Genomic DNA, 24,490 nt, shown 5'->3' with positions numbered 1-24,490 from the left:
CTGAATCCCATCTTCTAAATAGCACCGACTTTTATGTGTTTTTTATAAAGAATCAGAACACTTTAGTGAATTAAATGCTGCACTCCTTTTTTCGCAATAAATATTCCTCCATCTTACGGATCCATTCAGTACAATAGTAACACAATGCACACATGGGATATATATGAATAGTATGACGAATCCGCTGCACAGTGAAAGTTAAAACAGTATATCTTCTTTGGTTTGAAAAACCCAAAGGAATACCTAAAAGCATAAAGTTCAACCATGTGTGCACATAAATTGTAGAAACATGGGATTTGGAATTATCATCCATCTGTGTTCCAGATTGAATCAGAAATGAAATACAATAACACCACAGGTAAGTTCAACAGTTAGAGTGCAGATGGTATCAAGCAATTGGTACCTGTTGGGAGAGATGAGCATATGTTCCAGAGAGCCTCTTTTATTCATGCATATTTAAGGTTCCATTGTTGTACAAGACATACTTGTTATATTGCTGTACTTGTTGATATTACTAACCCCAAAAACTCACATAAATACAATTATTGCTTGGTTTTGCAGTGACTTACATTACATTTAAATATAGTCATTTAGGAGATGCTCTTATCCAGAGCGACTTACAGTAAGTACAGGGACATTGTCCCCGAGCCAAGTAGGGGTGAAGTGCCTTGCCCAAGGACACAACGTCATGTACACCGGGCGGGAATCAAACTGGCAACCTTCACATTACTAGACCGATGCTCTACCCGCTCATATCACAAAAAAATGTTTTAATGTCATTTCTTTGACATGTCTATATTACAGTCAGAAACGTCTGCAAAAAAACAAGACAATATTTAAAATCTTGGAGTGAGATAGAGAATAACTTCCTTTATTTTGTAATAAATGTTGTAATGTGTTGGAGTAACACACCATACAGTAATTAAAAGGACGAGGTTAACTAAGGTCAAATATGATAACATGGACCATCAACTTTGGACATCTAGCCTTGTGGAGTCGTATCCAAATTGTATTAATATAGCTGCGCTGTAGGCTCTAACTGATATCCAACAGAAATGGACACCTACCTGAAAATGATGTCTAACACTGGAGAGCGGAAACTAGGTTGACAGCACCTGCTGCCCGTAGCAGTAAGGCGATAAGATGAGGGAGAGAACGGATGAGAACCTCATCAGATTAAAAGAGAGAGAGTACCTTTGGGTAAGTCTGAAATAGACTCTATTCTAATCTCATCTGTCACTGCTTCCTTCAAGCGACATGTTTTGATGTTGACAGACATTTTAAGAGTTCAGTTTACACAAACAAAAATGTTGGATATCTGTGTTGTCATCAATTTAGTTTATGTTTAAAGAAATCTTAAATTATGTGTGAACGTGTGCATGAGGTTGTTAGGTTGTTGACCAGGTCCTCTAAAATGTTTGCCTTCAATGACAGAAGGCACAACCTTGGAGTAAGCTTAGGGTAAGTTTACGGCTAAGCACGCCATTGATGTGGTTAGGGTTGGAGTTTAATCCTTCACCTCCCCTGCCTCTATGTGTGGCATTCTTTATCATAACTAACACTGAGCCTCCTCATAAAATGCTTAGCAAAGTGTTTCTTTACACAATGCCTGCAATGCTATTGCTCAGGTAACACTTCTCTTTATTGGAAAAGCATGTCCTATTTTTTCTTACAAATGTGAAACAAGCTGGTATGGAGATGTAGTGTAAAAATAGTGCCTTGGTTTGTTTGTGGAACTAATACATTAAATTGCTTTGTGTACTGTAAGCATGTGCTGGCTTAAGTTTAATGGACCCTGATGATCCTCACTTTTCATACTCAGCAGTCACATCTGATGACTTTAGAACAGGGAGTCAATGGGTGTGTGTCTCATATCTGTGAGCACTTTGGGTGGCTTAAAATTTGCCACACAACCTTGAATACTGTATTACATTTATTACAGAAGCCTAAATATTGTCGAAGCTAGACTTAATAATGTTCACATAACATATGTGAATAGAAAGCATAACAACTTTGCAAGTTCTGACAGTCATTGTAGATTCCAATACCTTAATAATTCAATTGAATCCTATAACTGAATTAAGATGAGATTGCCTTTCAGAAACAACTGAAAATGTCAAAGCTGAAGCATAGAGGAATTATAGCTCAGAGGTGGGATTGTGTCTTGTACCACCAGTTTTTGCCTGCTTTCCTATGTTTGGCAGTGTGTTGATTCGGATATGCTGTCCACTGTGTGCAAGAGATGGCTGGTGTGCCAAACGGTTGTTAGAGGCCTTTTTCCTGAGCTTGACAGGAAGGGTAGTTGGAGAGCTAGAATCTCCTCTGTGGTGTGGTCTAGAAGGCAAGCTGTGGACTAGAGAAAATAGCCATCTCAATATATGAAATTAAGTATGTATTGTCTTCAAGTGAGATCCAAAATTTAATTTAACAACACAAACAAATATATTTCATCTTTCAACTACATATCTTAACAATGTATATCTAAATTAGCTGTGTCTATAGATGCTCCTAATGTTAGTTCAAGGCAGTGTTAGGGGCATGGTGTAGTGCCCCATGTTACATACCTATACCTGCCAACATATTACATTCACATTACATTACATTTAGTCATTTAGCAGATGCTCCTATCCAGAGCGACTTACAGTAAGCACAGACACATTACCCCTGAGGCCAGTAGGGTAAAGTGTCTTGCCCAAGAACACAACGTCCTTTGGCACGGCCGGGAATCGATCCAGCAACCCTCTGATTAATAGCCCGATTCCCTAACCGCTCAGCCATCTGTAGGTAAAACTGTATTAATAATGCTGTAGGGGTTGATCTTTTTTCTTTCAGTATGAAAGCATGTAGACCAGTATACAGTGTAGTACAGTACCATGTGAGATCATGTCACATGTTACAGAATTGAAAGTCCTGAAACAATCCACAGTGTAAATGCCTCTATCTTTCACTCTACTGGTGACATTAAGGACACCTTGAAATGTGTTTTTATCTTTCCCTACAGTACTATAAATATTCATTTCTTCAACCTTTCCTTATCTTCACACTTGATACTCCTATACTCCTTGTCTTTTTGGATTCAGGAGTGAAAATAAATTCAGACCAAAGACAAAATAATAAGTATGGAGAAACTTGGAAAGCTCAGACTGTAAATTTTGCCTTCATACAGCGTATCCTAATTGACTAGTGGTAATGCACATCTGAACAAAGGAGCTCCTTGTCCACACCTCCTCGACTCATTTACCTTACATCACTGTTGAAATGCCCATAAGTAGTCTGGCTTCCCCAAAATATTTCTCAATGAACCCGTTCTGAACAATTAATGCAGACATCCCACCCTGCAGAGAGGTGGCTCGCCCCCCCCCCCCCCCCCCCCCCCCCCCCCCCCCCCCCCCCCGAGACGCAATCAGGACGCGCGATATGCACCTTTATCTACCAGAAATCACCATTGGACAGTCTCTCGCTCGCTCTAAATACAAAATCCCAGATTTCCGGGAGATCATTTAGCATTTGCGGGCGTCAGGGAGCCGCTATTAAAATGCGGGAGACTCCCGGAACTTCTGGGAGACTTGGGATGTCTGATTTATGATTCTTGTGATGTGAAGATAAATGGCAAAGGCAACAGAATGTGAAAAAGAGAAAATCATAAGAGAAAATCATACACGTACAGATATGAGAGCTATTAATTTCTTGTCTCTTGGCCTTAGAAGTAAGGTCACAAACAAGTGCAAGAAACTTTGCAAGAAATTATGGCAGTAGTAAATGTTGTGGTTGCTGAGCTGGGCAACGTTAACGATCCTAAAAAAACAGCTGGGACTTCAAATAGAGGACAACAATTATCATTGCCGCAAATTAGAAGTAGCCTTGAGAATGTGCACTGCTGGTGGTCTTCCACTGACCTGTGTATGTTTACCATTCTAGTCAACATCAGTATCAAAGAGTAAAAGTAGGTGAGGGCACATTGCACTTTTCTGCACTCAGTGCGCTGTTACGCATGTTTCGGAAGCCTTTTTAAGCGTGTGACTTCTGACACTTGACCCCAGTAAACTGAAAACTCTGAGAATCATTAATCCCTGTGAAGACCAGATGTTTGAAATGCACAACAAGACTTTCCCCACATCCTTTTAATAAAGTAGATGTCATCCAATTTGCTTCTAACGTGACCTGTCATTCTTGTACTAATTGTCTACAATGGTAACAATTAACTTGTGTCTACCTGTGTAACTTAAGAACTTGGAGAACAAGATTCTACCAATATGCCTGAAACAACAAATTGATGCATCATATATCATTTGTTGATTTCAGTCCTTTGAGACACAAGCTGTATGACTTCTGTCTGCTTCAAGATGATTGTGCACGTTTAACTATAGCACAACACTGAGAGCAGATGTACCATGTCATTTTGGTAAGGGAACAAGTAGTCTGCTTATCTCCACTGTTCTGAGGCATCTTCACTCTACTGTATCCCCTAAGAAAGATTAAGAGGAATGTCTCATTAAAAAGATAATGATGGATTCATGGATTTCAATAACATCAGTACCAATATATGCACAGCGCAACACATTTGATATGATAACAACCAAATATAAACATTCTTATGGACCTACAACCAAGTGGAAAATATGAAAGATTCAAGAGCGAAATTGATGAAAGTAAATGTCTTATAGTATTTATCAAGATCAAGATGCTTCCCCATTGTTATTCTTTGAAAGCTAGAACATGATGTAATAACTGTGTAAATGCAGAGGCTGCGAGAACCTGGAGGATGCCTAAGGAGATGTTCATTTCATGACTTATTAAACAGCAGTAAGTGGATTTACTACAGCTTCTGTTCTTAACCCCTTCCATATTCAGTGGAGGCAACAGAGTAACCTACAATATAGTCTCTCGGTCCTGTTTGATACAGTCATTAATGTGTTTTCTGAAAGCCATGTCCCCTTTTTGTTTGACCACTCTGCAGTAAAAACTGTTTCAGCTGGTCACCATCTCAACTTCACACACACTAGAGCATCACTCCTTTATATGAATACATGAACCTTTGATATTTAAATAATCAAAGAGGTAAAAAATGAATAGATCACCTCCATCACTGCACAGTATTTAAATGTTTTAAGTTACAGACTACAACCTTGACATTTTCCAAATGAAAAGCCTTTTTCAACAAAAAAAATATAATAGACTAAAACCTCAAAATTCTGATTTTTTTTGTTATTATTAGGTATTTGTCAAAGTCAAAAATGTATCCTCAAACTCCTCAAAAAAAGTTAATATACGTCATTCCGTTCAATTATTCCTCCCCTTCAGTAATACCAATTGGTATTGTATTTGATATAGTTGGAAAGCCTGATTAGTCACCTTTATAACGAGGTACAACTTGTAAGGATCGTGCATTTGTGGAATGAGCAACAAGGCTAACTGTTTGGGTAATGGCCCAAACAAAATTGCCAAATTTCCCTGCAATATTCTTCTGTAAGGTATTCTGTCAGTATCCGCTACCCACACGGTTAGCATAGCGAAATAACGTTTAGATGAGTTAGATGAGGTGGAGTTGCCACTGTAGGAGGACTGCCACTCCTTACATGGAGATAGGCTACATGTTACTAGAACACATCAATGCTGCATCATTATCCCTTTAAAAAGTTTGTCAATAATAAAGAATATATATAATCTTTCTACAATCTTATGATATCAATTCTAACAATTTCAACATATATTACTTTTAAATCATGATTTTTCTGTTCTTGACATTTCAGTTGTCTTTGAATCAACATAAAATTGTGACTCATTTTGCAGTTTCAGTTTATTTTGTCCATATGACACTATTCAATCCAAAATAAGAAGTGTGCAAAAATCAATAGACTTGAGGGGTGGTTGGAGGGCCTTTATCTTTGGCGGCTGATGATTTGGCTGTGTGAATTATTCATCAGCAGAAAGTCATGGCCTCTGCTAGTGAGCCATGAGGATAGAAATAACAGCTTTACCTTATCACTCTTAATCTTAGGAGCTGTAGTAATGCAATTCCTAACATTTAGCACTTAATGGTGTGTCAGAGCAGGAAACATGATCTAAGACCATTAGGACCATTTTGTGCTGAGGCTCAAAACAGTCTCTTTTCTGCTCCTTTGAGACAACTGATAAACAAGAAAACGAGAGGTATGGGGCCTGAAGTTAACATTTAGCTGAGGAGACTTTCAGCAACACGCAACAATTGTGGTGAGTCCATCCAACTACTTAACTCTACTTAACTATTTTCCGGTGTCCAAACTTTTGACTGGTACTGTACTGTACTCAACACACTGTAACATCTCAAAATCCTGTGTGTCACAGTACATGAAAGAAGCAGTATTGTGGTAGACACTGCCGTAGAGCTGTCGATCTGAGACAAATTAGCAGTAACTCGTAGTAAACTTAAAAGATTATTGAATTATTGTGGAATATTGTATCTAAATGACTGTTATTATTATGTATTATTTAACAATGGTATCCTTTTTTTACTCTGTAGACATTGTATTCTTTGGAAGTCCTGGCTTTCATACCTTTTACTAAAGTCTTGTAATGTCATGCTTTGGTATCCAAAGCTATATTACGCCATGTCATTTTACATTATCATTATTTAATTTGGTGTACTGAGTTCATTAATATTGAGGAGGGGACTCAATCCTTATGACCGCAGAAGAGAAGTTTCCCTGAACACCGATAACAGAGGTTCACAAGATTGTTTTGTATGCCCAATTACCTTTTAATGAAGCCTTGTGGCACACAGTCAAATAATGCTCCCCTATTTTGCTACCTTCTGCATGTTCAATTAAATATTACACACTCATCAAAAAAGTAAGACAAAAATAACTATATTTTCTCTGTTTTCTAATTAGTGTTATCATTTTATTGACACTTTATGCCAGGCTGCCAACGGTTGACTGTCATACTGCTGTTGTTGACTAAAGCCACACTGTTCGATAACAATATGGATGTGTGTTGACAAACAGTGTTGGTGTGAACAAAACTGGTTAGATGGTGCGCACTTCAGTAGAATGCCTCAGGTCTCGTATCACAGTATATCCCCAGTGTGTTCCCCGAGCATTAGCACACATACCCTCCACATACCCTTGTTAGCATGTCCTCCAACAGTGCCAGTGGGCCCTAGCCATTGACGGCAAGGAGGGACTGCTCAAGTGGCTTCACCTGGAAGGCCTGATGAGATGAGATGTGCTACAGTGAGCAGGGAAATGAAGATCAGCGCGTCACTCGAGGGTGATGGGGTAGCACGCCTTAACACAGTACACTTTTCTTACCACCTACTCTCTTCTGCTGTTTATGATCTTTTCCAATCTGGAAAAAAAACATCACTGTATTCATTGGAGCGACATGGGTTTATCCCGGGAAATATCCTGCTGTCTTTTCTCCTGCATCATAGGTTGGGAGCTTTAATCTTTTCAAAAACCTTGGGATGTTTTTTTTATTTTTTTATAGGAATGAGGCACAGCTTGTGTGACTATGCTTCCCTTGAAATAAATGTTCATGTTTAATTTCACATGAAACAGTGGTAGTTATGTGTTACTCTTTGCCCAGTGCAGCGTCTGTATAAGTACTTTAAACCAGGGGTTCTCAAACTTTTGGGGGGCAGGGGTGAACATTTTCCAAGGACCCCCGCATAATCGTAACATCCATTCAGCATACCCTTTGTGTTCTTAAATGGACACGATATGCTTGTTTTATTGCTGCAAATGTTCCCCATATGTAGATTATTATATATGTTTTCACTTTTCAATGATACAGTTCAATTTTACAATATTGTAATTTTTGGCGAATTATTTTGCGGACCCCCTGGTTATGGTTCGCGAACCCCTAGGGGTCCGGGGACACCACTTTGAGAACCACTGCTGTAAACTATGTGTCTATCATTTCTGGGACTATTTCTCAAATGTTCATTAAGCATTAAGGATTGATGGTTTCATATAATTTTGAAAGCTTCTCAGGCAGAGACATCCTGTTCAAATGTGTTTATTAGGAAGAGGCAAAAAAATATCCCAGATCACGTGGCTTTCATTAAGTTATTAGGAAAATATGAATATCTATGACAACTGAAACCATAACTAGTGTGGCGCCCTGTATGAGTTAAATTTGCAATGTGTATAAATATACTGTATGTTACAGCTTAATGTTTAAATTTGATTCTTGAAGGATCTGGAGAAGCAACATTTATACAGTAATATCCATTTAGATGAATCCCTATTTGTCCCTTGAGCCTATAACATTACATAAAAGGTGTTAACTAGTGAGGCCTGGATACAGATCTGGTTAATAACAGAGGCTCCAGATTAGTTACCTGACATGGAAGGTCAAAAAGTATTAATGGGTGTATGATACTGTGTTAGAATAAGACATGAAGTTACATGCTCTAAGAAAGTATTTGCACAAATACTAATACTAAATATGTTTTTCTCCAACTGATAACACAATGGCAACAGTGTTTACATTAAGTTACTGCCTAATTTGACTAAGAATTGTGAAGTGGAAGTATTCCCTTTCCTGACATTCTGTTTGGGTGTCTGCAATTAGATCTACTGATCTAATAAAAGGCATACTACCCAGTGTGTGCAAGTGTGCAGTATTGGTCACAAGGGGGCATGTCACCCTCTAAAGCAAGTAAGTTACTAATGACTTTTTCAGGAACTAATTTTCTGCATTGAGGCACAGCCCATAAAACAAGGTTATTTCTTCCATCAAGGGATGAATAGAGATTTTACTGTCTTTTCTGTTTATTATCTTCAACAGCAGCATTTATGTGTTGAGCACACGCAGAAATTTAGGAGACAGTCTCCATGGGCCTCTTTTACATTTTGACTTGCATCTTACAAATGTTAATAGTATTCAGTGTGCATCCCAACACAAATTAAAGTGGTTGTACTAAAGATGTCAACATAAGACCCCTTCAACTATGTTTTGTGAAAATGTTTACTCTTCACATTAATTCCCATTAATTCAGATTTTTTATTATATACTACAGAGTAGCTTATGTTGGCCTAGCTTTTTAATGACCAAAACATGGTGACAGCAGTACCAGGCAGACAAAATGTAAAAGTCTGAGCTCCTGGTGACAGTCATCATTACACATGCACCCCACATGCACCCCCCATCCAACAAATTCCCCCATGTCACCACTGCCACAATGCTCACCCACACACCAGAAGTGGGATACAGGATGACTCAGGGATGCAAGAAGACAGAATAATAAAATATGTTCAGTAAGAGTAATGTAAGGTTCAGCTAACTACTATACAGTTTCAGGGTTGCATGGTGCTGTAATTGTGTAGTATCACATTTTACAGAACAGTGTTTAACACCTCACAGTCTCGTTAAACATGCCCATCTTGACATGACATGATAAACAAGATAATGTTTATAAGATAACAAAATGTCTTGACTAATAATGTTCCTAACCATCACCTTGAAGCACTTTCCGTTACAGTTTTGCCAACTTCGTCAGTCATAATATAACCTTACTGATGAATGACTGCAGCACTATGACTTCATTATGATTGGACAGGAAATGTTGTCCGTTCCTAGTAATGACCCCATATCCATCGATAAAAAGGCTTGATAAACGTAGACTTCCTTCCGAGTGTGGATGGATAAATACAGCCTGACTAATGAGACCCTGGCTGCTGAAGATGACAGCAATGCTCTATATCATGTGCTGCTCTGTGGTTCAGAGGCTGCAAGGAAGGCTTTTATCCTTTCTTTGAAACCACAGCGAGAGGTTGCTTGTTCAATTTAGACTTTCACACAATGTGGATGTGATCTCTCAGAGAGAATAGCTAAAGTTATCCTGGTGACTGTAATACAAGAAGCCATTTTCACCAAAGTTTTCTCTATTTACCTTTTATTGCATTCAGTTCTACCACAGTCATATTTAGTGACAATAAGAAACCTTGCTCTGTATTTGAGGTGCACTTAAAGCATATCATTGTATTACAATAAGAGGGGACCTCACCAGCATACACCAACGATTGTTTTCAATGACCATCCATCCTTTTAAGGATGTGGTGCATCCATGTCAGTGTCACCAATGTCACTATTACCAATTGCAATGATATCAACTTGTTGACGTCAGCTAAGGTATATTCTACTGAAATAAAAAATACTGTACCCATGGACTACGGTTAAATAGCATTTCCGATTTGTTGCTAGTTTACTGACAGTCTGGGGTTTCCAAATCTTGGCACAGAAAGTAAATTGAGAACCTCAAAGTGAAAGCTGACTACAAGATCCCAAAATAACCTTTTCTAGAATTGAGTCCTACATGTAATTTACAAGGATTCACAAAATTCACAAATCACACAACATCGAAAGTTAATGGATTTGCAAATTAGTAGGAAGATTCCTCACTATAAACACTCTTTTTTCAATGTTGTTGTGGACGTATGTAGTCACTTATAATGGTGTACAGCTTTTAGTCTTAAATGTGTACCGATAGTAACCATTTGACAACTCAGCCTGTTGCCACCTAGTGGATTGTTGTCTGTTCCCACAGGACATGTTTTTGTCTCTTGACATGTTCTCTCATACACAAACATACAGACACACCACTCTTAATGTTGTGTCAGAGAGAGTTGAACTCTCTTTGACTTGAGATATTGTTATTGCAGCCATGCACAGCTGACATTCTGCCTTGACACCATATGCAAATATGTGTGATTTCATATATCGCCTCAGACTAAACAGAAAACAAATCACATCTGTTCCTTTTAAAGATATTGCATGCCACTGGGAGTCACAGGTGTCAATAGAATCAGCTCATTGATTAAAATCTAGATTCAGAGGCTTACAGTTCTCCATATGACCCTGTGAACCCCCGCTCTCAGGGTACCTGCCCTACATCATTCAGACCGCCCCGTTGTGGTCAATGGAAATTATTGATTTCATTAGCCAATTTTGCTTAATTGACTGACTTTAATGGCCTTAAATGAAAAAAAAAACAATATCCTTACCAATACATGTGCTCTCATTAAGAGCAAATAAATATTTGATTAGTTAATGCATCCTGCTGTAGTCTTTGAAGTGATGATTTCCTACATTAGGACTGGGTAAACGCCACTCAGTCGTTTTGGGTCTGATTTTTTTAGGTTGTTAGTAGGCTACTATCATTTGCCATTTTTATTTGTTGTTGTGCTGTGATCTGTCAACCTTTGAACAAGGTCTGTAGGCCTATAGAATGGGACACTTGAAATGTAGCCTTTCCTTATTTAAATTCAAACCCACTGCTTTCTTGAATGCTTCAAAGTTAAGTGTAACCGATCTCTTGTGGGAGGTGTCCTTCCCCTTGCCATAGCATATTCAGTAGAGTGAAAATGATTCATAGGGTAATACTGTAGCAAAAGACTACGTTCCTAATCAATGGGAGAAGTGGTTATAGCCTATCACCTCCTAGACTAGTTGATTCTCTGGACTGCTTTACTGATCACGTAGCTGTTTGGTATTACATCCCAGATAAAAGAATTGGGCTATTATATCCCGACCGCTTAGACTGCCCAGAAGGGTCTGTTCCGCTTGAATGGTTGGTGCGGTGAGTGAGTGCCTCGTCGAGAGACAGCTCGTACTCGTGTCTGCTCTGCTCCTGGTTGGGGAGTGGAGGGAAACTGATGCATCACAGTAAGTAGCGACGTCTTTCAGTTCGTAGTCGCGGGAAATGGCATTTTAAGCAATCTACCAAACTGTACATGCTTTACATAGCCTACAGTAGGTTTATCATAACTACCAGAACATGCACAATTTAGCATAATGTGAATTAATTAGGTTTGACGATATAGCTTTTGCAATGCTCTCTGAAGTAGGCTAGGTTAAGGGACGCATAGTGTGGAGCTGCCGACTGAATCACCAACAGGCATGCCTGTGAACAGAATTTTGTTTAGAGTATCGAAACGCGGATTAATTTAAAAAAAACTTGGACGAAAACGTACACGGTAAGATTATTGTTGTTATCCTACTGATAGGCTACGTTGTTATTATTATTTTTCTTGAATTAAATGCAGTAGTAGCCTACTATTAATGTTTACTTGGTGTTGTCATCAATGTTATTTTATTTGTATTTTTAACTGTGCTTAGTAACCATTGGTGTGATCCATTCACAATTGTATTTTAGTCTGTGAGTGTACGACATAGTCTGGATGGAAACAATGCTTTCAGTATGATGTGCCTTAACTCCCTACACTGAGAAGTAGCGTGCCTTCTAGAAGTTATTTGCATGTCAGGGTTATACCTGTGAATTTATAGACACGAGGTGAAACTCTGATTATGTGATTTGCCTCAGAATGTTGATTTTGTCATGTACCTGTGAGTCAGCTGTGCCACTCTGATATGTGCAGATGTTTGATAATCTCATGCGCTGACTCCCTATCATAATCTCTGCGGATTTGCTGATTATGTCGTTGACCACCAACTGTGGCCATGGTATCTGTCTAGCCAACTAGATTAAACAGGCATAACATGAAATAAATACATCTCCTATCTCATATGTGAACATACTCAACTTCTCACGTTTCACAGACAAACTTTTGTCAGCAACAGCTATGTATTTATACAGTAACAAGATACCATTGCATCCCCCAGCACCTCCCCATAATCATATGATTGCATGATCTACATAAAGCAAATGTGAGCATCTGTTAATCAGTATCAGATCATGGTAACATACCCTGCTATGGTTTATGGCTGTCCCTATCTGATCTTGACGCGCACACGCAGATGCGTTTGCTTTCAATCGCCGTATCCAGTCAGAACTAAAACCAGTCTTTAATATGCATTATAGATATTTGAGCATCTGTTCAATTTGCCTCTCCCATTCTAAATAATTTCTTGTTGTCCAAATGAGATTATTTTCCCATGCCTGTTAAAGTTCATATGAGCCAAAAAGTGCACTGAACGTGTAGTAAGAGTCGATAGAAGCTGTATGATGTGAATTAAAACAGTTTATAAGGAAAATTAAAAGCAGTCATGATTGTATTAACAGGTACACCAATATATTTTTGTATTTGTATTTTTATAATTATTTTTATGAAAATGCAATAGCAGCTTCATGGACAATCTCAGAGTCAACCATACTGTGTAACTTTACACAAACTATTGTAAATATAATTAACTATCTTTGCTGGTGCTTCCATGAAGGACTGAGAGTGCCCAGCCACATGCAGCTTTGCAGGAAGTTGAAAATATGCCTTTAATGGGTAGCGTGCTGCAACCCAACAGCCTGTCAGAAGTGATGTAAGGCAGAAGTGACATTAAAAAGATTCTGGGTTGGATACATTTAGAGACACCATGAAAATTTAATTGGACGGTTTCCAGTCGTAAAAGTATTGAAAAACTATCATCAGGGGTATTTTCATTTTATGTATAGAATTATTTTCTCAGAAAACAGACAATTCTGTGTTTACTGTACTATCCACTGGGATTTAAGCCCCTGTACAGTAAGTAACAGTCCTAATGTTGCAAAGCAATTTCATTGTAGCCTGGAAGTTGAAGCTTTTCAGTTGTTTAGCTATATCCCTGCTACACTTCTAAGCCTTACTATTCACATTAACAAGTTTTACTAGTTGTAATATTCAGTAAGGCACAACCAAATGTGCACACCCCATAACCTGTTGTCCTGCAGCTTGGCCAACCAAAATCCCCTCACCACTCAACTGTATCAGAGGGGTTTACAGGCACTGTATCAGTCTGCACATTGGGATAAAAAGTGTCTTACTTACTTTCACACTGATAACACACTTTGTTGGGGTATCATAGTATCAACACACGATGTCTTTAAGGCCCAAAAATGTGCTCACACTTTCCAATATCGTCCAAGTAAGTACCTCTGTGTACATTGTAATTGATCTATCAGATACTTTATCCACTTTACCCATACTGTACACAACTAGTTGGCCATCAGTCAGCACATTGCTACCTTCTGAAGGTTTGCATAATGATGTTGTAGCATGTTGTAGACCTATAGCAGTCTCTGGATGAGATCGCTACTATGGATCACTCCAACAGAATGAATATATTTTATGAGTAGACATAGTGGAGACTGTCTTGCTGTGGAGACTGTCCTCCTCACACAAGCTGGAAAGACATATGGGGCCAAGAGCAGTAAATAAAGACAAATGCTCAGTGTTAGTAGTTTAGCACCTCTGCAAAAAAAAATAATTTTTGCTGCACTCTGCTGGTTTTTAAAAGTAAACAGTGCTGTGAGATTGTTCAGAGCATCCTTTTTATATAGTGAGGATGCTACAGGCCCCTAATACTACTTTGCAAGTGAACAGGGGGTGGTTTATGTCTGCTATGTCATACTGAGGTGTACTGTACACGGCTGAGAAGTTACATGTTGATTGTTTATTGGAGTTAGTGTCAGTCATTATGTTGAATAACTTATTATAGAACCCAACCTCTGTCAGCCGAAATTCCAAATGAAAGATCTTACGGCATTGACACACAAGGCTAGCAACGTGCAACACATTATGTTCAACTACATTCCCCTAAAAAGTCTGATGTCCTAAGGTAATTTTTCCACCTACCAGCACCTTATTTATTGTACCTCAACACCTCAAACTGGGAAAGCCCTGATTATATTTAAGTTGTCACGGTTCTGCTTTGTCACATAAGTGATCATCCCCAGGTGTTGTTTTAATAGACAACCATACTAGTCTATTCTTTTGTGTTACCTATAATGGGTTTTGATTGATATGAGAAAAAAGGCTCCAATTGACTGCGAGTGTTTCCTTTTTCTTTAGAGGGGACACCTTGTCTGACAATTCCTTATCCTCCCATAACAACATGTTTCTACGTGCATAAAACAGCACTCAACACCCCAGTTGGTTTTGTTGAAAATTACCATAGAGACTCATACTTTCTAAAATGTAGGTAACGGTAATCCCACTAAGACTGAGGGAGCCATGTATCAATTTGTGCATCTACTCAATGATCTACAATTTAGAAAAAAGTAACTCACGTCTTCAACCCTTACCAGTTCTATATTAAAAAGGGCAAAGGCAAAATATGTCACCTAGTATAAATGCTTTTTTTCACTGAAAGGGATTTAGTCTGACCCAAGTGATTAGTTCTCTGTCTGAAATATTGTGGTCTCTGCACAGGCTATGGATTGGATTTCAATTAAACAATCTCTTATTCCCTCTGGGTTTTTTTAACCCTGATCTCCTCGTTCATAATTTATGAAGTAGAATTCAGAAAAATATATGAATTAAAGTAGTAAATACAGTACTATATATGCAACCCCATGTGTAAAGTCCTGTTTGCTGCCTAAAATAAGTGCTTAAATGTATTCTATAAAAAAAATCTGTTTTATGGTTTGCTTGCATTGTTTTCTTTAAACATGGTGCAGCATTGCAACTTCTTGGGACTGGCTTTAATAGAGGGTTCAATAACAACAACACCACCATACAACTAGCTTGAGGATAAATACAAGCATTGGGACTGTTGCATTATTAAATATGCTTTATATGTGGACTGCTAACAACAGCTTTCCAAGTAATCACAGCAAGAGGTCAGGTCTGTGTTTCTTCTAGAATGGGTTTCAGTTGACGACTTGACATGGGAATTCTTTTTATCTTTCAGCACTTTGTTACTGCATTATCGCAATGGGACATTATCTGATTGCGCAAGTATTTTGAAATGTATAGTACTCCATTGGGTGTGGTCATGAGCAGTCTTTCCTACTTCATTTATTGCAATACAAACACAATAAAAAACCGTATGGCCCATGTGGTGTTATTTCCTTCTCTCATCCTTTCAATAAAAGACAAATTAGAAGTGTAGAGAGCAGTTGAAACAGAATGCATTCAAAAGACCTACTTTGTTAGACTCTACTATACATAATTCACCCAACAAAGGTGTAACACTGCCTAAGAAATGGTTATTGGAATGGCTTGATTTAATCAGTTGTGTTGACGCATTCCCTGTTTTCCTAAGGACTAATATTTTATACATGCATTTAGATATGCTAAATACCTAGACATTTTATTGAAGCACTTATTGTATTTAGCTGTAGAGGGTAGAGTGATCCTCTGGGAGTTTAATCAAGTGACCGGCTGGAAGAAGTACTTGTGGAGAGCTAGAAGCCTAGATAGTGAACACAGCGTCAAAAGTTCTTCTCAGGCATAAAAAAAAGATCAGTTTTCAAAACACATGTCATTCAAAACCTTTGTTTTTTCTGACTTCATTATATGAAGACAGAGTACTGCACATGAACCAAGCAATTAGATTTTATATTTGTGTAACATTATGTAGAAGCCTACTAACTTGTATCACTAATGTAGGGTAGACAGATGCTTATGTAAGCGTAATGGAGCCTGTAACAACCCTTTCTTGGATACTCGTCGAGCCATAACTGTCATTGTCATATGTCAAACTGGCACCCACTGCTGTTACTGTTGTACATACAATACATGGTACCATTTAATAAGACAAATACAATATACACACTTCCTCATTTTCTTTCCTTTATTTTGATCTTATATTCCAGTTGTCTCAGCCCTTGAACATACTAGTTGTATTTAATGAATGAACATTTAATCTATATTAAATGTATTCAGGGTAAGTCAGTTTGTGAGAACACTGTCAATGGAGGTACATTGGCCCAGGTTATCCTGTTTCCTGAAATTCTACTATTTCTCAGAATGAGAAGATTTCCAATTTCATGTAATTTACTGCTAATGAAGATACTGAATGGTAAATCCCAAAGAATTAGAGGCCTGTAGCTAATTGTAGGTATAGAGCTATATTTAAAGCTAAGACTTTAATCAGGACTACACCTATTGTGGGATAGTCATATTGATACAGTAAAATGTCAGTCTTTGATACAACAAGTTAGTACAAAGTTTCAGTCAAAACTATAACGTTTGGATCTTCATTTAGTTTTCACTCCATTATTTGAGAGACAAGACTAACATTCAAATGGACAAGTTCTGGACTGTACCACAGATGCTAACTCACCACTTAAGAGCTAAGGAAAAGAGGATAGCAAAAGAAACCAAGTTGTTTAAATGAATTCCATGTGGTCTAACACTGAATTGCTTTTATTCAGTGTTAGACCACAATTGATTGTCCACATGCCTTGTGTACTTTAATAGGCTTCCCTGGTGAGGGCATAGATTTTATTTTAGCAATATGTTATTAATTCATTAATAAATTTGTATTTGCTTGCAAGCAAGTCCTCTTACTGAATACTCTGATTGGAAGCCCTTTTGAGAAATAATACACATCTCATGTTGGCATCACTTGATTTCAGTCACAAGTGGGAATATTTGGCCCATGGTCGCTGTCTCAAGACATAACTGGATTTGTAACTAACTTATGAAAATACAAACAACAACAAATAAAACAACAAAATAATAACAAATAACAAATATATTCCCTGCCAGTAGTAGAACACAGTGCCTCGAAAGTCTTGAAAGGGATGAAAAAGAGACAAACCCACTCAGACAAACCAAGATTTAAGTCTCAGATACATTTTCTAAGACAATATTTCAAATTGTATTAATTTAGCATATGCTTTTATCCAAAGGGACACACAAATGGAGGATATAGAATCTTGTCACTCATTGATTTTCTCCATCCATTGTTTTACATTTAATAATTGCATTACTCAGAAGAACATTTTAAGTGTGGCATAACATTTCAAGTAAAAAGTAGTTTCAATCACATTAAGTTTTAAACACTTCTGATACAGTATGTCTGGGAAATGTTAAGAGTTGTGCTAGACTGATCTCTATGAATACACATATATTTACCCAAGGGACATTGGATTATTGTAGCTTGTTGTCTAGAGAAGCTTTGTAAATGGTACATTTCATTACTTAGCTCGTCACATTGCTTTAATACATTTTCAACATAAGTACGTATCTTTTCCAGAGGCAGCTTGTGACATTCTCTACAGACATTTTCAGTATTCTACCCTTAGACTACTCTGGAAAGCTGCATAAATCTCAGTACCTACCCCCACTGTGTCCCATTTAGCCCACCCTTCCATGTCTATTTCTCAAAACACTGTACCACTCCATTGGAAAAAATACAAAAAAGGGCCAAGGCACTATTTGGTAAATTGGTAAAAAAAATAAAATAATGCTGGCTGGCGAATCCATGCTACAGGATTGGCATTCCTTTATAGTATGCTTCGGGTCACAACTGTATATATTTTCAGAAGGCAGGGATTGTATCTTACAGGTAAATCATAAATTACTCTTCAGTAGCATCTAATACTAATGGAAAGTTCTACCATAAGTGTCTTGATGGAATTCTTTCCTCTGGTGCCTTCACACCCCACATCCCATCCATGATCTGTCCTTCTCTGTACATTTAAGGCCTGGAGCAGAGAGAATTACTATCCCACTGACACAATGCAGACGTTTATGTTTGTTTAAGGAGTCAGGTGGCTGAGCGGTTAGGGAATCGGGCTAGTAATCAGAAAGTCAATGGTTCGATTCCCCGCCGTGCCAAATTACATTGTGTCCTTGGGCAAGGCACTTCACCCTACTTGCCACGGGGGAAATTTCCCTGTACTCACTGTAAGTCGCTCTGGATAAGAGCGCCTACTAAATGTAAAATGTTTACTTAAACCATGGCAATATCCTTGGTATTTTTGTAGAGGAATGAAATAAATCGGGCCTTTGACACTAGTGGGACTGTCAGTTTTGTCAGTGGGTTTCTATTCACTAAATGTTTGATAATCACGTGTAAGGTTACCACTTATTCTAGACTACTCTTAATTTAGGCTTATTGTATACCATTTTCAAAAAAATTAGTGTTTATAGTTAATTATATTTACACTGTTTTTGTGCACCAACAGTCAAACTTCTGTTTAATTTAATTTGTAAGTTTACTTCACTTCATGCACTTTCCTAATGAATGGTCTGTTTTATTCCACAGTACGAGTGCTAATGATCTGTCTTTTCTTACTTATCACAGTTCATTATTATTTATTTATTAATTTCACCTGTCTCTTTTCATGCAGATTGAATTCCTAGAAAGGAACACAAAGGATACCGTACATTTGTGATTGGATGTGAGTCTACTGTAACCCTACAAAACTGAATATGATGTTGCTATGGAAACTGCTGGTGCTGCCATCACTCACGAGGTGCCTTGCAGGTAAAGTACCTTATTAAGAACTTTTGATGCTCGCAAGAGCCTTCTTTGGGATGTTTGTGTCCTTATTCATATGTATTTAGGGCAGGTTGAAGTATGAAAGGCATAGTTTAGAATGGAGGTAACTCAAATACACCTGCCACAGGCAAACATTAATTTCTTTTTTTCCATTAGGTTACAAATAATGTGGAAGAGTTTATTTAATAAGAAAGGAATTGTCAAAGTAAATAAGTGTTGTGGGGGTGGCACTCAGCAAAGGTTGACTGCAGTTGGGTTTGTCTTCATGATTTTAAATGAGGAGATTAAAGTTACAGATATGAAACTAAAGATACAAATATTAAATTGAATCTATTGATTGCAAATAAGTGTGAGATTACATCACCTGAGAGAAAAGGCAATGACCTTGGATCTGTCGTAATCAAAAACTCCATGTCCATACTTAACTATACTATGCAAGGGTAGAGCTCACTTTAGACATAGGTGTACTGTAAAAGAAAGATTTCAGATAAACAGCAAGAAACACACAATGACTGACCAAGACTGAACAAATAACAAGGACTTAAATACCAAACCAAACAAGACACAGGTGAATGCAACAATACTAACGAGACCACTGACAGACAGTCAACGAGACACAGGTGAAACTAATAAACACAGACCACAGGGACACACGAGGGCATGCAAACGTAGGCAGGGTCATGGCCGTGGGCGTGACAAGGCGTTAATGAAGGTGGCATTTGTTGCATGCGTACACGTGACTGCGGACCTAAGTGATATGATAGCTTTCCTGAGCCGCATTGTAGAAATGTCTTTCAGTGCTGACTCACAGTTAAGACGTTAGTGAATGATGGTGGTTGACAGAGACTTTAAACGTGAGAAGAACCCTTTCCAATATATATATATTTTTTTATTTTAATTATGTACAACATATTGAATAACCACAGCTGGTTTTGTTGTAGCACCTCCCACTCAATTAGGCCATCTTTGGTCATGGGATCATAGACACTATTGAAGTGGGAAATTGAGACTTGTGGTTATATCCTCCCATTCTGTCTATAAAGCTGTCGTAAAAGAAATAAGGCTTAAGGTGATGCCTCAGATTGATACAGAATAAAGCTGGCTTACAGGGGGGCATAAGTTAGTTTTTTATCCGTCACTCATTTACTGTACAGTAAAGCTGAATTATTGCGTTATTATACTGTGGTCCCCGTTTCACCCAAGGGCTCTTTGGCATTGATCACATTTTGATGGAGGACTTTAATTTGTCTTTCTTACAAATTGGTGGGGTCAACAGAGAACATCAGTTGGATTTCACAAAGTGTTTAATCAAGAATCATTATCCTAATCAAGATGAGGAAAAGGCTCTAATGAAGAAGCACTGCCCTCTAAACCCGTCCACTTATTACTCAACTCACACCAGACTTGTTTTAGACTTTGTTTCATGAAAATGTTGAGATTTTACTTTTTGCAACCGAGTCAGCATAAGTGTGGCTTCCTCAGGGATATGCATTTTTCCAACGTTCAATCACCCTGGGCTTAGTGGCAATCAGTCACTCTTGGTGACACATAGCAGGAGGTTCAGTGCTGATTGACAAGCTCTGATAAGCATGGTGTTGAGTTTACTTGTTGCTGCTCTCACAGTCTAGCCAGCAGAACAGCTGCTGCCACTGTGGGACATTCTGGTTCTATGAATTAACAGCTAATTGTGCTTGGCCTTGATGTCTACTCCCTTTGAGTTCCAACTCAAATGACACTATGATATTATCCAAGCTTCAAATGAAAGCTGTACTCTACCTGCTTTACCATAACACAATTGTTTGATTCATAATGATAATATTAAACTCATTCATTCATCTTACAATACAGTTAACTAGTTTTTGTATTTATTTGAGTTCTCTGATAAAGATTTACACTTTTCTCTGGAGGTGAGTAGCTCCTCAGTCAGAGGGTGGTTAATAGATCTGATGGAAAAGGTCTCAAGGTCACAGAACTTGTCAAATTGCAAATAATTGATCAAATTAACAACAAAACACAACAATAACTTGTCATATTGCAAGCCGTAGCGTATGTGAAACGGGGACTGTGAAGTTGTGTGTCCTCTGCTCCTCCAACAGTAAACCTTTGTTCTGCATGACAGGCTAGCCTCACATTCCCACTGTCACTCTAAGCCTCGCTGTTGGCGTCTGATTACCGCAGTATCGCCGTCCTCCACTGGACATGCATACAATTCTGATTCCTTACATGTTACTCCTGCTTATTCTGTGACAATGACTATGCCATTGCAGTAATTGTATTCATCCTTTGCACACTTTCGTGAGCCTTTAATAGGAGCTTACACACATTCCTGCTTGATGCCATTTGGCACCTGAGAACTTGATTTGCCACACCTGATATGCCATGGATATGGAGAATTTAAGTATCTCCCTACTCGAGAGATCAACATTATACACTAGTCTTGCCATGCATGTGAAAGAGGACCTTAGTATGGCTTTCCTCACCCTTAGACTTGGTGGCTAAATGCTGGGCAGTGTTTCCCACAGATTAGAAATCTAATTGTGGCGGGGGGGGGGGGGGGGGGGGGGGGGGGGTCGTAATAATTGCTTCGTTAATAATTCGTTACACAGTTAATTTGTTAATAATTTGTTACATTAAATATTAATCCAAAATGATTCACACCTTCACAAATTAACAACAACTAACATATCATTTCTGCATTATGCATGTAGCAACGCTAGTGCTAAACAACTATTTAACTGGTCGGCTCCATGACGCCGAGTAAGTAGCTAGCTCCTGAGACTTCTCACCAAAAGAACGAAGGGGAAACTTCCGAGTACTGTAACTCGCTCTGGATAAGAGCGTCTGCTAAATGACTAAATGTAAATGTGAGTAAGGTACCTAGCGAAAAGTAGCCTCAACTTTCCTCGACTTTTAGCTACGGCACTAATGCTGAAGGCTCGCTGATATGGCTGTCGGTCTTACTAGAACGGCATATGTATGCATTGTTGCTAACGTGTGCTGACGTTGTGACTGTGTGCATATGTGGGAAAGATGCATGAGTGACAGAGAGACGGAGGGAGAGCAGGGGAAAGGAAATGCAGCTGAACGAATACGCTGCGTGTTTTAACCTAAATAGCGATAATAAAAAAATGTTTTACGAAACGCAATGTGTGGCGGCCGGTGTTGATTCTGTGGCGCACCGCCACAAATTAGTCTATGTGTGGGAAACACTGCTGGGTAATTTCCCATTTGAACATGAGGTGACCTTGAAATCTCTAGAGACATTACTATACTTGTTCTAACCTGTCTTTGGACCTGTTGGGTGACAAGACATCATGAACACAGAATGTTACATCACTAATGCTGTCCCAGGGTCTCTACTTGCCCAGCTAAAAGCATGGCTGAAATATATACCCCTCACAATTAGAATGTCTCAGTTGGCAATATGCATTGACTCGAATGCTTTTCCAAGAGTGGTCAAATTATAGCAGCATGTTGAGTGAATTGTTCTCTGAAAAGCAATGAGATTTTATGTTTAATGATCACCTTTTTGAAATGGCAATAGCAGAACATAATGAAGGACACACATAGGAAAGCAATCTAATGTAAAGAAAGGACATTTTATTTATCTACAAATAGTAAATAGTCTGTAAAGTAAATTAGTATGGGCAATCAAACATTTTATGGTTTAGTTGTATTGGTTTGGATACACTGGACTAACAGCAGAACTGTTACTTTACATTTGGTCTTTTCCATATTCTGAGATTTCACAGTCCTACTGCTGCTATTGTGAACAACTCTTGTGATGCATCAATAGCATGCCCTGTTAGGTCTACTGAGCACTTACTGTACATAAATGTCTTCAATAAGGTGAAAATAATGAATTTATTCCTTCAAAAAATGTCTTAGACACCTGCTATAGTATAGGCTATTTATGACTCTAATGCAGCTGGAAACAATTCTATACGATCTTTTCATGATTCATATCAATTATGGTAATCTTAATATGGCATTGTGGGACGTCCTCACAAAACAGAAGAACAGTCACCAAACATATGTAAAATTATCTAACTGAAACCTTGTTAAATTGTCCAATGACAAGTTTGTCAAATAAAGACTACATTTAACACGACTTCTTCTGACAGAAATACTGTGAAATTGTGGGGAAATATAGACAGTAGAGAATGTATTGACTTGAAATGCAATTGTAAATATGTACAGAATATCTTAAAATCATAATGACATTGGAGAACAATGTTAAATCTCTATGCCCCTCTCAATGTTTGTGTACTGTGGCCATGAAGGACATTGAATAGTCAGACCTAGGTTGTCATGCATGTCAGATGGTCTGATTTGATGTTAAGCTGTGGTTCTAATAGAGATGATCTCTCTTCAGGCAGTTTGTCAATGGAAGGGTGAACATTGACCTCTGTCCTTCCAATGGCTGAGCAGCTTGAGGTGTCCCTGCTGGTGTCTGGCCAGCTGAGCCAGTGCTCCTGGGTGTGCTTCGTGGCCCAGTGCTCCCACAGGGCTCTGTCCATGTGGACCTCCTGAGCAGCACAGCTGTCCCCTCTTCATTAAAATGTGTTGATTACAAGTAGATTACTGTGTAAGGTATGTTAGCTTTATCCCTGCCCTGTCGAAGAAGACAACCAGTGGGCGTGTGCTTTTTAAGGATGATGCCACCTCGCCTTTTTATTTAGAACTTACATTGAGCAACGTATTATACAATCATACACTTCATACTGTATAGTTGCATTTTAAGTATTAGATCAAATACCTCCACAACCAAATAGATTCTCTCTGGGTCTCTGTTCCATTAAGAGTTTCATTAGTGCATATGTCTGTCTGATGACAGACTTACAGAGAACTCAACTATTGTCAGAGACATCTAACACTGTCTTGGTAACCTGGAGCCTAGCTCTCCAGGTGCTCTCACCTGCTCCTCAGGAGAAGCAATTATTCTTTGTATGGCAGGATGAAGGAGGGGGTGTCCCCTGACAACCACACAGAGCCAAGCCCTTGCTAATTGAGGATGTTAGTGATTCAGACCAAATGCAAGGAGCTGATCTCTCTTCTCCTCTCCTATCTTCTCTTCTGGTTTTTTTTCTGCTCCTCTCCTTCCCTCTCATTGGCTGTTTAGCTTTTTCGCTATGGTTTTATTTTGCTTTGTCAACACTTTTCTTTTGATATGCATATCAATAAATGTTTTATTCATGCAATCTAGGAAATCAGGCTTGTTAGCCTCATGGCTCTTCAGTATTCTCCACCATGATTCACCATGTGTGGGTACACAGTTTTCAAAGGCAATTTTGCAATGGTGCTTGAGTCACACAAGCTTGAGAAATGAATGATTAAT

General features: G+C 38.4%; 1 protein-coding gene across 3 annotated transcripts in view; it reads left to right on the top strand.

Moving 5' to 3' along the window:
* Window positions 1–11,306: 11,306 nt before the first annotated feature.
* cntn4 (contactin 4) overlaps window positions 11,307–24,490 on the top strand; it is a 67,563-nt gene continuing 54,379 nt past the window's right edge. Inside the window, exons 1-3 of one of the 3 annotated variants that reach the window (XM_047026246.1) lie at window positions 11,307–11,649; window positions 11,829–11,960; window positions 19,001–19,137. In XM_047026246.1, the coding sequence (XP_046882202.1) occupies window positions 19,083–19,137 (55 nt within the window). In that variant the 5' untranslated portion in view covers window positions 11,307–11,649; window positions 11,829–11,960; window positions 19,001–19,082. Of the gene's footprint in view, window positions 11,961–19,000; window positions 19,138–24,490 lie in introns of all 3 variants that reach the window. The other 2 variants (XM_047026245.1, XM_047026247.1) reach the window with 2 other exon arrangements.

This window comes from Hypomesus transpacificus, chromosome 9 (assembly GCF_021917145.1).
Source record: "Hypomesus transpacificus isolate Combined female chromosome 9, fHypTra1, whole genome shotgun sequence".
In the NCBI taxonomy this organism is placed as follows: Eukaryota; Metazoa; Chordata; class Actinopteri; order Osmeriformes; family Osmeridae; genus Hypomesus; species Hypomesus transpacificus.
This window is presented reverse-complemented; position numbering and strand designations above follow the sequence as displayed.